This window comes from Rousettus aegyptiacus, unplaced genomic scaffold, assembly GCF_014176215.1.
Source record: "Rousettus aegyptiacus isolate mRouAeg1 unplaced genomic scaffold, mRouAeg1.p scaffold_m13_p_2, whole genome shotgun sequence".
NCBI lineage: Eukaryota > Metazoa > Chordata > Mammalia > Chiroptera > Pteropodidae > Rousettus > Rousettus aegyptiacus.
This window is the reverse complement of record NW_023416295.1, coordinates 35,579,093-35,595,152: the sequence shown is the minus strand read 5'-3', so window position 1 is coordinate 35,595,152 and position 16,060 is coordinate 35,579,093. Positions and strand designations below refer to the sequence as shown.

The 16,060-nt window shown below is 33.1% G+C and overlaps 1 protein-coding gene across 1 annotated transcript in view; it reads right to left on the bottom strand.

Annotated features, from left to right (window-relative positions):
- Positions 1-7,912: 7,912 nt before the first annotated feature.
- COL5A2 (collagen type V alpha 2 chain) overlaps positions 7,913-16,060 on the bottom strand; it is a 134,253-nt gene continuing 126,105 nt past the window's right edge. Inside the window, exons 52-54 of the mRNA XM_016148931.2 lie at positions 14,807-14,994; positions 13,026-13,265; positions 7,913-12,505 (exon numbers count right to left, since the gene is read on the bottom strand). Coding sequence (XP_016004417.1) covers positions 12,359-12,505; positions 13,026-13,265; positions 14,807-14,994 — 575 coding nt within the window. The 3' untranslated portion in view covers positions 7,913-12,358. The remainder of the gene's footprint in view (positions 12,506-13,025; positions 13,266-14,806; positions 14,995-16,060) is intronic.

Sequence of the window (16,060 nt, the reverse complement as noted above, 5' to 3'; positions counted from 1 at the left end):
GTCTCTTGATTGCATTATTTCTCTTGTTCTTGATTCAATCTTTTGTTGTTTTATAACTTTAGTGTAGCCTAAATGTACAGTGTTTATAAAATCTACAGTAGTGGACAGTAATGTCCCAAGCCTTCATGTTCGCTCACCACTTATTCACTGACTCACTCAAAGCAACTTCCAGGCCCGTAAGCCCCATTCATGGTAAGTACCTTATATAGATATGCTATTTTTAGTCCCTTATAGTGAATCTTTACTGTACTTTTTATATATTTGATATGTTTAGATACACAAACATTTACCATTGTTTTACAACTGCTTACAATATTCAGTATAGTAACACGCCGTATAGATTTGTAGCCTAGCAGCAATAGGGTATACTGTATAGACTAGGTATAGTGTAGACTATACCATCTAGATTTGTGAAGGTGCACTTTCTGATGTTTATACAATGATAAAAAAATCACTTAATAATGCATTTATTAGAATGTATCACCACTGCTAAGTGCCTCATGACTGTATCTTTCATGAAGCAAGCAATATGGAGATCTCAAAGGAGATCATTCCAGGTAGAGGGAACAGTAATTGCAGAGGTCTAAAAAGGGGTGTTCTTGATGTATTCAAGGAAGAGCAAAGGTAACATGATCAATGCAGTTAGCACTTGGGACAGGAGTACAAGAAAAGCACACAGAAATAGAAAGGGAGACAGATTTTATAGAGTTTAAGACCCAGGTTTGTCTGGGAGAACACCAGTTTCTGAGTATTTTCTTTTTTTAATGAGTGTTTTCTTGATGTATCATAACATTTAGCATTAGGTATTCTGATTTGATGATGTTATATAGTCACCCAGCTTTTGTTTGGCCACTCTGAAGATTTTGGTCTCTGTGCTCAGTGAGATGAGAAGTCGTCGAGCAAACAGAGAGCATTAACTGATTTGCAGAGTGTTGCAGTGGCTACTTTTTTGAGATAATGATGTGTTGGAGCAGAATCTATAAGAACAGTTAGTAGTCTGTCACAATAATCTGGGCTAAGGATCATGGTAGATTCCACCAGGATGGTAATAGTGGAAGTGATAAAATAAAAAAAGAAAAAAAAGTCAAGTTCTGGATATATTTTGAATACAGAAGCAACAGGAATTGTTAACAAATTGGTTTTGTGGTTTAAGAGAAAGGAAGATGTCAAGCATGAATACCAAACTTCTGGCCTAAATAACTGGAAAAGAGTTGCCAGTAGCTGAGATAGAATAGAGTAGCAATATAAAAGATTTGAGGGAATCAAGATTTCAGGCTGGACATGTTACATTTTAAATGGTGATTAGCTACAAAATCTGGAGGTCAGAGGAGAGATCCACGTTGGAGAAATACATTTAGGAGTTTCAGCATGGTATGGCTTTTACATCATGGAAGTAGATGCAATCATCAAGTAGTTGAATTTAGAAAGAAAGAAGAAAATAAATAAGGACTGAACACTGGGGTATTTCATTATTTATAGGTTGGAGAATGAGGATAATAAAGCAAAGGAAATGGAGAAGGAAAAGAACGAAAAGCAGGAAAATGCAGTGACCTGGACACAAAGTGGAAAAAAAAGGGGGTTGTTGTTTAAATTTTAGAATTATAGCATATTAAAAGAATATAATAAGCTTAGAATTGATATATTTCAACTTATATATTTTTAAAAGGAGGTCAAATGAGTTTCTATGAGTCTTCCTATGTCCTATAGATGACAAATAGTATAATACAATCCTCCAAGTCATTGTCGCTTCATTCTCTCTTGATAGAGAATTGAATACAACCCTTTTAACCTTCAAACTGGCATTAAACAAAAAACTGTTTTTTAGAAGTAATGGCTTCAAAGTTAGAAATCGCATCAAAGTTAACTTATTTTTATCTAGTTTATATTAAAATTTTACTTGTCTAGTTTCTATCATAGAGGAATGTGCTTATTTTTAAAGTGAGTCATAAACTGTGAAAAATATTTTCCTTTCAGACATAACTCTCCATTGAGTCATAACTCACTAAGTGAGCTTGATACAATATTGGTGAAAATGTTCTATAAGACAGAGCATCCATGAAATCTCTCCCCAAATCTTTATGTTCCCCAGTCTGCCTCAACTAAGGTATTCAGAAATATCACTTGTTGAGTCAATATAATGGATAAAAAAATCTATGTCCAATATTTTTAAACAAATGTTTCTCTGATGATATTTTTGCTCTTCCCTTTTTTTAGTCATCTCTCTAAACTGTCTTCAAAAACATATTTCCCTTTAAAACTCATATTTTCACTAAAATGCACGGAATTACTTGGCATCTGTTAACTACATTGACATGATTCTTATTAACAGAATTCTGGCTTTTTGTGGTTCATAAAATTTTTAAATAAGAATTATTATATTTCACACCAGTTTAGTGATGATGTGAAAGCAATGCTATGCTTGTTTCAATCCTGCAAATGAAACATTCCATAATTAAATAGGTCAGAATGAAAATAACAGGATTTAAGATCTGTCTTAGATTAGCTTCTGCAGAAACAGACTCTAAGATAGAGACTTATGTGTAGAAGATTTATTGAGGAGTCATCTCGGAGATATAGAAAGGCAAGTTTGGAGAGAAGAGGAGCTGGCCCACATGCAACTGACACTGAGGTTTCAGGCAATTCTATAAGAAACTGGAACTAAGATGGCCCACCCCTCAGAGTTATGCTTCACAATGGGCCACAACTGAGATGTCCCCTTATAGTTGTTATAATCAACTGTGGACCAGAACCTGAAAGGAATGAGGATTACCTTCATTAAGGCAGTCTTGGTGACTGTGGGAAATTCTTACTGAGGGGATGACTATGAGTTCACAGTAACAGATATTCCCAGGGACTCATGGGTCAATGGTTTGGTTTTGAAGAGAAAATATGGGTGGAGCAACATATTATCTACCAAAAGTTTCTACTCTGTGCTATGCACTTTGTTAAACACTATAGGGAAATATAACACATGATTGCTGCTCTTTAGGAATGTGTTGTCTAGAATAGGTAAGTTGAACCCACACGAAATGATGCAAATGCATTCAGAATGGTGAAAAATTAAGTGCTAAATTGTGCTGGGCCAACCATAAGAGATATCAATAGTAGATTAAAAAAGAAATTGTCCAGTGATTATGCTGTCAGGACAATCTTCTTTAAGACGATAAAAAATTGAGTTGTGCAATAAAGAAGGGGCAAGATTTGGGTAAATAGTGTAAAAAAAGAAAGCCATTTCAGACTAAGAAACAAAAGAAGATGAACGATAGAAGCATGAATGATTATTCCATGACCATAGGACAGTGAAGAACTCAAGCTACCTAAATTCTTTTATTTCAATTCAGTAACATTATTGAGCAACTCTTAAATGCAAGGCTCAGAATTCAGTGCTCCTGAAAATTCAATGAGCTTGAGATCCCATGACATGTGGAAAATAACATATCACAAGACTCAGCATAAGTTGTACTCAAGAGACATGAGGTATTAGAAAGGCACAAGGAAGGAACAATCCTGTCCACTTGGAGGCCCTCAAGAAAGGATATATAAGGAGGGTGGCACTTGAAATAGATTTTAAGTAACAGAACATTTTTAGGGAGAGAGAGAAGTCCGCCTAAATACTATAAAGAAAGATGTGCAGTTATGACGTGCATTGGACATTTTAATTATCCCATTTTAAGATGGAGCACAGATTTCATGTGGTGGTATAAGAGATAAGGTTGAGAATATAGTCTGGTACAAAGAACTCAGAAAAACAAGATGACAGGATGCTTTATTTATTTATTTTTTTTAAAGATGCTTTTCAATATAGAACCGTATATAGGTTTTCAATACTGGAATACTGTTGCTTGAGGAGAGCTCGTGGTCAAGGGAAGTGTGGAGAGATAGGATCGGATTTACAGGCAATTAAGAGACATTTCTTGTGGATGAAGGAAGGATGAATCTGCATTTTATGGAAGAAGGAAATAAGACTAAAGGAACTTGGCAAGGAATCAGAGCACATTTTTTTTCAGACTGGACTAAAGAAAGCATCATAGAATGCAGACATACTTGCCAGGAAAAATTAGGTTAAAAGGGGAAAATGAGGACAGCAAGAGGACATCAAAAGTCATACAAGAGACGTTTCTGTTTAAAAAAGGACTAAGTGGAAAATTACACAACTCTAGTCTTACTCATGGCTTTCTACGTGGCAGTTCAACATGACAGTGATTTATTTGGAAGAGTGGTTGAACATGATAAAATGTGTGACTGATTGGAGAAATACTAGGTCAGGGGCAGCTAAAGTAAATTTGGAAGTCATCCTTATACAGATGGTTGATGAAATCATCTGGCTCCAGATGAAATCATTAGGGAGCAAAACTTCCAAAGGAAAGGGGAAAAGGACAGCATGATGTGCATGTGGTGGAAGGGAGGCTGTGCAGGAAGCATCACCGAATGTCTGATTTGGTATCCTGTATCTTTTAATGGAGAAAAGGAGGATTTCATTTTAAGGGCTAAGGTCATGATTAATTCTAGGGCTATGAGCACAGAGAGGAAAATGAACAGAAGGAAGGTATCACTGATAAAAATGATTTGGATCTGATTTTCAAATTTTGTCTTGAATTTAAGTCACATGGAGACTGTCTTCAGTGGAGTCATCAAGAGCATAGACTTAAAGGAATGAAGGCAATTACTGCTTGTAAAAACCCACAGTATGCACAGAAACATGTCAGATGTCTTAGGGAGGAGCTTGGACAGCAGCTTCCTATGTGATTCTTTAGAGCTTACATTTTGACTACAGATGTCTTCAATTGCTATTTCATTTTTCTCATTAAAGTGGCTAACAAATGTGATTTTCATATCTCCAGCTGCCTTTCATTATAAGATCTATTTCATAACATTTTCAACTGCTGGGGAAATTTTTCATATTAACATTTCAATTCTATCTTCCTCAATTTGTTACCATTTGAATTTACATTTTTTTTTTACTTCACATATATGCAGACCAATTTCTTATAGTACTGATGGCATTTAACCATAATCGTTTATATGCATAAGCTTTTGGTATGCACACCCTAAATTGTGGTGAATCATATTCCTTGATAAAATTAAATGCAACCTTTGTTTTTCATTTTGTTTCATTTTGTTTTACTTATAAGATAGTCTCATGGTAAGGCATTGTTGTGAATTAAATTTATTTGAGATGTCTGTTGATGGCAAAAAATAAAATCTGGCAGAAAATTAAAAGTATAAATTACATAGGATTATGCTAAATTAGTACATCCTTAGGGTTTCCTATTATACCAGCCTCACTAGATTTGCCTAGATTGATTTTCAAACAGAATTTTCATCTTTCTTTGTACTTGTTCTATTGGTTTTCTTGAGTTTAGTCATGAAAGTGCAAAAATGAGAATATGAACTAGATTATAGCATCAGAGGTGGCTTCAAGCTTTTTTTCCATGAAGTTTATGGTTATCTTTAACAACCAAGATTCAGGATTCTATAAGTAACATACTATTCCTAGTGATTAGAATTGAGCTCTCTTCTTTCTGTCTTTTCCCTTTAAACATCAGGATTCCCCAGTGGTCTGTCCTCGCTCACTGATCTCCTTTTACATCTTTCTTGAGTGATCTCATTCCTACTCAAAGCTCTAAATCCTCGATGTGATGGCTTGCATATCTTCAGGTATAACCCCAACCTATCTCCACCTGGATGCTCCACTAATATATATCACACATATCCTCAGCCTATTCTCTATTCCCTATCTTAGTAAGTGCCATCCTCTCCCATCCAGCTACCCAAGCCAGAAAACTTGAGGATAATCCTAAATTTCTTGCTGCCTCACTCCCTCACTTTTTCATCAGATGCTATTGATCCTGTTTCTTGAATATCTCCCAAATCCATCTTTCTCCATTCACAGTTTCCTGTTTCCTTTTCTCCAACATTGTTCTAACTAATCTCTTTGTTTTCAGTTTCACTCATGTTGAAAATTTTTTGAGTACTGCTGCCAAGGTGATCTTTTTAATATGGGAATTAATGTCTTACAATATCTGGCAGTAAAAGTTCTACTGACATTTTGGGTACTTCACATTTTTTTTATAGGGATTGATCTGCATGCAAGATATTCAATATCTTTGGCCCATTCACAAAATGCCTAGTATATGTCCCAATTTTTGTGATAGCCACAAATGCCCTATTCTCAGCTGAGAGCCAAAAAGAGTTTCCTAAAACAAAAATAAAAACAAAAACAAAAACAAAAACAAAAAAACACCTTCAGAATAACTTTTAATTTCTTTGGCTTGGCATTAAAGTCCTTTCATGATATCTCTCCTTACTTCTTTATTTCCCAACGGCCCCTTACATGTAATCTACTGCCATGGCCATTTTCCCAAACAAGTCCTATCTTTTAAGAACTCCGCGCCTTGATCTATTTGTTCTTCACATCTGGTATGCCTTTATTGCTCAAGACATTGTCTTTCTCCCTCAAGACTCATTAAGAAAAACCTTTTTCTTGCTTTCTCTCCTTTCAAATCCCAGCCTAGTTTAGATGACTCAGTCCTGTGGTTCTGCCATGCATACTTCGTTAAGGTCAGTTATCACTATGTAGTTATTCAATTCAGTTGATGTGTTGTTATATGTTCCCCCACTAAATGGTAAAACAGCATATAAAGCATGGAGTGACCACCTGTAGCATTGACTGGATAATCATTTTACATTCGACATGAAAAATACCAACCTCCTTACATGTGCCCAACAACAGATGGGTGTAGTCTAAATTAATCTGCCACTATTGTGAAGTTGGTTTTGCCACATTGGTTTTAAGTTTTACTCTATTTAATATCTGTATTTGAATTTGTTTACAAATTATATCTGTTACTTGTCATCCAGAAAAAAAAACGATCCTAGAAAATACCCTAGTGTATCCTGCTCTCTCTCCTACTCGCAGCTTACATTGGGCCACACTTTCTTCTCACATTTACAGGAACTCTGATTAAACCAATTTGAGAAAATGAGTTTAACTATACTTTCTATATCCAGTGGAAAACAAACAAACAAACAAAACATATATAAATATTTTCCTACATTTTCTTTTATACCTAATACAGACATTTTAATATTTGTCAAAAACAGGTAGAATCTAATATCTTGGTTTTTCAGTTGCATTTTTTGTTTCTAACAATATTAAATATCTTCCACGTGCTTATTGATCTTTGTAGTATGGCTTTTGTGGAGTTATCTATGTAGGATTTTGCATACTTTTATTTGTTTTTTCTTAATGGTTCCTAAGGGCTTTCATAGACAAAGTATATTAAGACTTTTCTGTCATAATCATAACAAAATTTTTCCCAGTTTGAGCACACCTGAGAGTTTTATAATGTAAATTTAAAATATACGTTAGAAAGTGATCCTTCAACATTTTACTTTATTATTTACATATTTATATTCATTTCCATTCCAAGATTATCAAACTACTTTAAAAAATTTATGGTAATATACTTAAAGAATTTTTTAATTGAAATATTTAGTCCTTTTGGAAAATGTTTTGGTTTAAAGATTAAGAAAGAAAATATGCTTTAAAATGATAAATGTCTCAAGTTTCTGTAATACCATTTACTGAATAAATGAGAATTAGTTTAATTACATATTAAATTCTAATATAGATAGATGGATTCATTTCTAAATACTTTTTTTTCACAATTGCCAGTAGCCCTTATTATATTTTTTATATCTAGTAGGGCCAGGGACCCATTTTTACTCAATATTTTTGGTTTCATAGGGGATTCCTTATCATTTTTCTTACACATTTTTTATTCCAATGAGTTTTAGAATGGTTTTGTAATGTTCCATGTTTTAAGACTCTATAGGGATTTTGAGTGGAATTGTATTTCTGTATCAATTTAGAAAAAATAATTAGATTTTTAAGTATTGAGCTTCCTTGTGTGACAATAGGCATATTTATTTCCATTTTTTAAATCTTATTTTACATATCTCAGTCAAATGTTAACAGTTTCTTTCAGTCAAGTTCTAGAAATTTCTTGTCATCTTTAGTCCTTAGCATTGTATGTTTCTATTGTCATTGTGGATAGAATCATCTATTATGTTTTCTACCCATAATACTAATAAAAATAATAATAATAATACAGTAGTAATATTAACACATGCTTCACACTAGTACAAAAATCAAGTACAAATACTCTCTAAATATACTTTTCTAGTTACATAGTATATAATTTCTCATTATTCACTCAATACATGTATTTTGAACAAACACAAATATCAAGCAGTATGTTGGATCCTTGTAAACAGTCCCTGCCCTCGTAACAATAGAGAAGACCGACACTAATCAAGTAATCATACAACTACATAAACCATTATAATTTGTAAAGAAAAGTACAGAATGCCATGAAAATTTACAACAGGGAATGTTAATCCAGGTGGTAGTGAAAAATGAGGAATCTAGGTAGAATTTTGTGAGGATGTAGCGTTGAGTAGAGTTTTAACTGATGAGTGCAAGTAAACTGGGCAAGGGGAATACATATGCAAATACTTTTGACATGATGAGGTATCTGGCTTTTAGAAAATGAACAGAAATCCACTGTGTGTAAAGTAGAAAGAATGATAGTGGCAAAATAAAGCGTGAGAAGTAGGCAGGGGTCAGGTCCACCAGAGCTTCATAGATTTAAGAATTTTTGTCTTTATTCAAGAAAACACCATTTTGAATTTAGGTGGTGAACACACAATATAATATACAGATGATGTGATATTGAATTGGGTACTTGAAATTTGTATAATTTTATTAATCAATGTCATTGTAATAAATTTAAATTTAACAAAATTTTTAAAAAGCTATAGCAGACACGACTGAAGCTTTTAAAGATGTGTGTGTGCATGTGTGTGTCTTGTATTGGGTGGGGGAGAGAGTGAGATGACATACGCAGATTTATATTTAAATTGGCCACTCTGGCTCTCATGGGAACAGTGGATCAGAAGAAGCCAAGAATGGAGCCATGAAAGCCTACTAGAAGGCTATTGAAGGAACCCAGGTGAGAAATAATTATAATGTGGACTAACATGGTGGCATTGGAGATGTAGAGAAGAGTTTGGCCTTAAGGAACATTTAGGTAAAACTGCAAATATCAGCAATGCTAGGATTCTGGCATGGTAAGGGAGAAATGACTCCCAGGTTCCTGGCCTGCCTAAATGGATGGATGATGAGGCTATTACCTGAGATAGAGAACACAGAACACAAGTCAGCTTTGAGATAGAAATATCATGAATTTTCTTTAACTTACTAAGCTACAAGTACCTTTGAAACTCAATGAAGATGTTGGGTTCAATATTTATATATGCATTTCTTGAGCTCCAATGAGAGATTGGGGCTATATATATGCATTTGAAGTTGTTGACATATAGGTAGTAAGTAAAGCCATGGGCATGGATACAAGCCAGTGATGAGAGACTATTGAGTATGAAGGTTAAGTGAGAAAGACTGATTCTTGGGGAATGCCGAAACTTAAATATTGGAGAAAATAATGCATTGATAAAGGAGGCTGAGAAGAAAACCTCTTCTTGCATAAGCCAGCCATTTTGATAAAAAACAAACTTACTGGCATGCCCCATGTTCCATGGCCTTTTGTTTTTCACTGATGCATCATTGCCTCAGTTTGCTGCTCTTGGGCCTCAGCCCCCAAGTTAGCTTTTTAGAGATCATTCTTAGTCTCTCCTGAAATCTTCATACTTTCGAAGAAAAAATTATCACGAGATGCTTTTTATTCATAGTGGGATAAAAACTCTCAGTATGGTAATTACAATCATTTTTTTCCCCCAGATTTTTTTACACTTTCTTTCTGCTATAAAACACCATTCTCTTGAGAGGAATGTTTTCTATAATTTCTTTGACTTCCTTTTCAATTGGGAGCATATTATATTGAACCTAGCCATAATTTGCCAAATTTTGTGTTATGAGTTTGAGACTTTTTGATCGTTGTGCTTTCTTTGCTATTTTTCTTCATTTAGGTTAATTTTGGAAATTTTCGTTTGTATTTTTAAATAAATTGATAATTAATGTTACCATCCTCCCAACACGTAGATTATTTTACTTTTGAGCATGTAAGGTCTGAGGTGTCTGTTGGGCATGAAGGTAGAGAAGTCCACTAGTCCAATGAGACCTATAGAACTAGAATTCAGGCAAGAAATTTGAGAGCCTTTGAAATTATCTGAGGCAGTCTTTTAATTGTACATTCTTGAGCTCCAAATAAGAATATTTCTATAGTTGGAGATTATTATGGTTTTTTGACTTATGAGAATCAATGCATGTTTCTGGTTCATATACCTGAATTTATACAACCTGTTTAGGTTGAACTCAAAAGAAGTTTTAATAAAACAGCTCACAAATGTCTTTAGATATATAATATTCAAATTCAATATATAGAGCTCAAATAATAACCAATTTGGAAAAAAACAATGTTGTTCAATAAATATTGAAATAAAACTCTGAAAGCATTTAGGCTAAATTCATATGTGATACACTCTGAGACATATGTTTTATTATCACAGTTTATTCAACCATGAAAAATCATTTGATTTTCTTTTTTATCAATAATACTACCCTGAGATTTTTAAGGGCATAGACAGTGATAATTAGTGTCATGTTGCCTTCGTGATTGATGTTGCAAATTGATTTTAATATATAAACCAAGACTATACATAGGGGAAGATAATTGTTGTTTTATCTTTTAAACAAATGGAAAACAGAATACCGCAACACCTTACTTTTCACTATTGTAAATGAAATGGATCTAATATGATTAAAGGAATTCCACAAAACAAAAATCATTGACGTGACAAAAGCGTGCATTTAATTCGATGCTTTGCAGAGATACATGACTAAAGTTGTGTGCATGGCTTGTCCTTTGGGATGGTCCCAGTTGTTTATTTTCAAAGAAAAAATAAAAATGGAGCCAACAAATGCAATTAAGGAAGAAAAAAAAAACCTTGAAACACAAGGGGACCTACATATTCTGATCTAAGAAACGTGCAGATATTACAAAACATTCTAGATACAGTATGACAGATGAACAGGGGGAAAGGCACTGGAACAATGCTCCTTCTTTCAGAAACGGGTAGTCTAATAGTTATGCTTTCACAAATGGTATTGATGAAACCATCTTTATTTTAAAAGAATCTTATAGAAGGAATTTTAGCACCATCATTAAAGAAAAAATAATAATACATTTTAGCTCTGCCTATCTCCAGTCTTGGAATAATAACAGAAGCATAGCACCTTTTAGTATCTAAAATATAAACAAGAATAGTAAGTCCATCCCAGCTTCTAGAGATGAGGTAGCTCATGCTAAGAAATGTTGGGTCATTTTTCCTATGAGAGTTCAGAGGCCAAATGTTCTATTTCCAATCATCACATTTGCTTAGAGTTAGCTCCACAGCTCCAAGTTTCTAAATCTTTTTCTTCATTATATAGGCTCCAGAATGATGAGACTGCACATGTGGAAGACTCTCAACTTTGGGTCCTGGACACATGTTTATAAAGCTGTATGTTTAAATTTTTTGCATTCAATGTCTTAAATAAGAAAGTGCAAATGTATCCAATGGTAAATCACATAACTTCTATCTATATTGATAGACTGAGTCAAGAGGGAAAGGTAACTTTAACTTTGAAAGATAAAAAAGTCTAAACTTACCACACTTTATAAAATCTAAGACCACTTTGTTTTCAAGAAATTCCATTGAATATATATTATTTAAAAAATTCCATTTAAGACAGTGAGAAACTATTTTTTTCAAGATTCTCTTTAAAGAGTCTCTATAATAGTTATACAATATCAAGGAATGCATGAGAGTTTCAATCACGAGGATAAACATTTTGATTTCATTTTTAATTAATAATCTGGGAATGAGAGCTCACAAAAGGGCACTACTTTCTATTTTTCAAATTGCAGCCAAATGAAATAAACATGTGTTATAGTTCTACATACCCCACTCTTTAAGCTACCTGCCAGGAAGAGAAGTTTTCTCATAAATACTAAGCAACTTTGTCATTACTTTGAAATAAACTGAAGAAAACAAAGATTTATTTATTCAATCAGTTTACTTTTTTAAAAGGTGGTCATTGTCACTGGTCATCTTAAACCTAAACTCTTGTATTGAAAAATATTTTAAATCAATTGAAACTTGAAGATTGTAAGTAAAATAAATATTCTGAAGGATAAGGAGGCCAGGCACTTAAGACCATATATACAATGCTGATGCAGAATCAGCCATTACTTCAAGAGTCTCAGGATCAGCTTCGAACAGTCAAAGTTCTTGTGAACGGTGGTGGTCATTGATGGTGAAGGTGTTGCTCATTGTCGATGTATCTCGGCTTGCTTTACACAAAACAAACTGGCCCAATTTCAATGCCAAATTCTTGGTCTGTGCTGCCAACATCCACAGGGGCAAGATCTATGATGGGCAAGCGTGCCACATTTTGTGTTCTATATTCAAAGACGGTCTTGCCCACATTTCCATTTCGTTTCTGGAATTAAATTGTGCAATGGGTCAATAGTACATACAAATTCTTCCAAAGGTGTTAGGCAGCAACATCCAAGCCCATTTTTATAATGCAAAAGCAATGATTTTTTTTTAAGACTATCACTTAAGAGCACTGCTAACAAAGTGAGATATTAGCAAGACTGACAGACATTTCTTTCATCCTTTAAATTGAGGAAATGACCTTTGTTCTTTTGCAACTTCCCAAATGGGCATAGACAACATAAACGAAACTATAATTTGTCATTAAATATCTTTCTTTTTTATATACAGATATGTTAGGGGGAAAATATACAAATCAGTGAAAAATATAATGTATCTCAGATTGATCATATTTAGAATCAAAGAATTTTAAAGCATGAAACTTAGCTTTAATGAATTAAGAATAACTATGGACGAACTGTTGTGTCTAAACATAGGGTAAAATTACTCCCATCTCGAGTGCCATAACAATATTTTTAACGAATAGTTTTTTTCTCAAATTAATATAGATCAAAAGTACTTACTGAGCAAGTATCTTGAAGAACTATATATCGGAATCTAATATTTCCCTCTGCTTTGATTTCTAAGTCATTTGACCCTTTGAGAACCACAGCTTTCTTGAGGTTCTTAGCTTGATCATCCATGTAGCCTACACTGTTTTTACAGATGTAAGTAATATTCTGGGAGGCTTCTTTCGATAAAAGGCGCAAGAAGGTCATTTGAGTAATGGCTGCATTAGGTGACTGGTGGTCTCCATAAGCAAACTGGAAAAACAAAAAAGTCTTTGTTATATGTAACACTGAAGGCTTTCACAGTGTGGTGTGTGTGTGTGTGTGTGTGTGTGTGTGTGTGTGTGTGTGTGTGAATGTGTATGTGTGTTGATTTCAGACAAATCAATTTTGAAGAGTATTACTTTTATTCTTTCACATTACAAGATATTTACCTACACATATAAAAATATTTTAAAATTGTTCTGAATAATCGCAGACAAGAATCTTTGTCCTTACTACCTCAAATAAGAGGCAAAGAAACCAATGAAAATTATAACTCACCAGTGAAAGTTTAAGTATTTTTAAATCTGCTTCTCCATTTCTTTAAAAAAAGTCTTGAATATTACTTTTTAGAAGTTATATAATTTAAGCATTGGCTTGGATATTTAATCGGGCATCAAAATAACTCACTGTTTTTATTGTTAATTATAATAAGGACTTGACTATTCATATAAAATCTATTTTAACCCAATGGTTATATACTTGTAGGAAATATAAATTATAGGTCTTTCATTAGCTATTAAAAAACAAATAATTAAAAATAATTTCCTCGAGGCTCTTTCCTACTTATCTTCTACTTTAGCTTTATTTCTAATGCTCCTTTTTAAGCTTTTTACATACTATTTTATTAACTAAATTATATTTCAATTGGTTGTATTTTAATTTTAAAATTTTCTGCTCATTAAATAATGGTAGATTCTAATATATCTTGCACACACCCATATGTCTGCACATCATATTTATTATGAACATGAGTTCTGAGGAAAGATCAGACAGAGGTGAGATGAAAATTTCAGAGTTAGGCTGCCATAAAGAAATCCAGAATGGAATACTCATATTGAAATAGGAAGCAACAAGGTTGGTTGAGATTCTCAGTACTGGACCAGAAAAGAAATATAGAAGAGATTGGACTCAGAGAAATACTAACAGAATTCATATAATTATAAAAATGCATTAAATTTAAATAATACTACAATGTTTGCAAAGTGATTCAATGATTTAAAATGCTATTATAGTAATTATCTAATATTTATTTATAACTTACTATGTACTAGATACTATAGTAAGCATTTTATATTTACAGGGAGACTATGAAATAAATATTATCACCCTGACGTTAAAATGAAAAATCTGAGGCTCCAAAGGTTAGATGACTTGCTAAGTTGCAAAAGTCAGTAAGAGATCCAGGGACAAGTCATCTAGGTCTCCTGACAGTAAATACGATCCCTGTCTTTTAATTGTGGCAAAATCCCTACAAGTATTCTCCACATCAGTATGACTGATCAAAACTAATCAAAAATAACAAAACTAATCAAAAATAATTACTTTTCTACATTCCATCAATGGGAAAGTTATCATTCAGAATTTATGTTAATTTAATTCCTCGTAAAACTGTCTAAGCAATGATATTGCAATTGCAACTAATGAGAATATATGACTTTAAAATAAACATGTTAAGATAAATCTGGACAAAAAAAGCCCAATCACATAGTCTTAAATAAATATAATAATAATAATAAAGCATATTAAATTACCTGAGATCCTCTATTCATATCGAGACCATACCAAACAGGCTTATGGTCAGGAGATTTGCTGGCCCACCACGTTTTACGTGGTACGCTGGATGGATTTGCTGAAATACATGTTTCTCCTGTTTCCATGTTGCAGTATACTTTGATTGCATCTTCAACAGATCCCTGGTTGGGATCAATCCAGTACTCACCTATTTTCCAAAATAAAAATATTCACTGAATAAAATGAATTTCAAACATGGTGATAAGTCTCTAACAGAACTAATGGAGGATTCTAAAACAGGACTCATTGATTAAGGATTCTTTTATGAGAGAGTATCCAGTTAAGAAAATATTCTGCAGTGAGAGAAAAGTAACTATTATGAATCTGGGTCCTTTCTACATGTCAAGCACTGTTCTTAGGAACTTAGCCAAATCATGTACTTAAGGCTCAAAACACACAAGTGAAGGAAATATCATTATCTCCATTTTATAGGTGAGAACATTATATCAAAAAAAAGATAATTTAGGTATTAAGTAGCTTTGCCAAAATGAATGTGTGTCCATTAAACTTAAAAAGACAATATTTTAAAGCAAATTATAATTGGAATGTGATAAAATCATGTACTGTCAAATCTGTGAATAAAGTAAGTATATGAGTTGAACTACAATTAGAATGCTATAAATTATCTAACTGACCCTATTTAAAATTGATCTCATATATAAGAGATTCTTGAAACAGGCAATATACCAAGTTCGTACTTGGTGCTGAACATAAAGTCACATAAATACACAAACAAATATACATTTGTGCATATTTCTATATGTACATATTTGCTTGTATATGTATTACATGTGGTATACATGTATATTATATGTGTGCGTGAAAAACTACATTTTAAAAGAAATAAGGGCACAGTGCTGGAGTGTATAGAGTTGAGAATCAAATTGTCTCATCTTCAAAGATAATTTTAGCTATCCTTGTCAATGTCATTTCAAAGTTAACTGAAACTCTTAAGCATTTCATAGCTCATTCCTATGGTCTAGAATCCTTCTTCTCCAAATCTTGTCAAATTAATCAAAATGGCAGAATGATGTAAACTTTAGGCATGGTTTATGCAACTAGGACAGAAAAATTAATTCCAAAATACTTTAGAACATCATTGTAACATAATCCTGCCAGCGGAGATTCCTAAAGTGATATTCACAGAATATTAAACTATATGAAAGGAATTTCATAATCAAACAAATTTGAGAAATAAACTATTCTACTCTTGA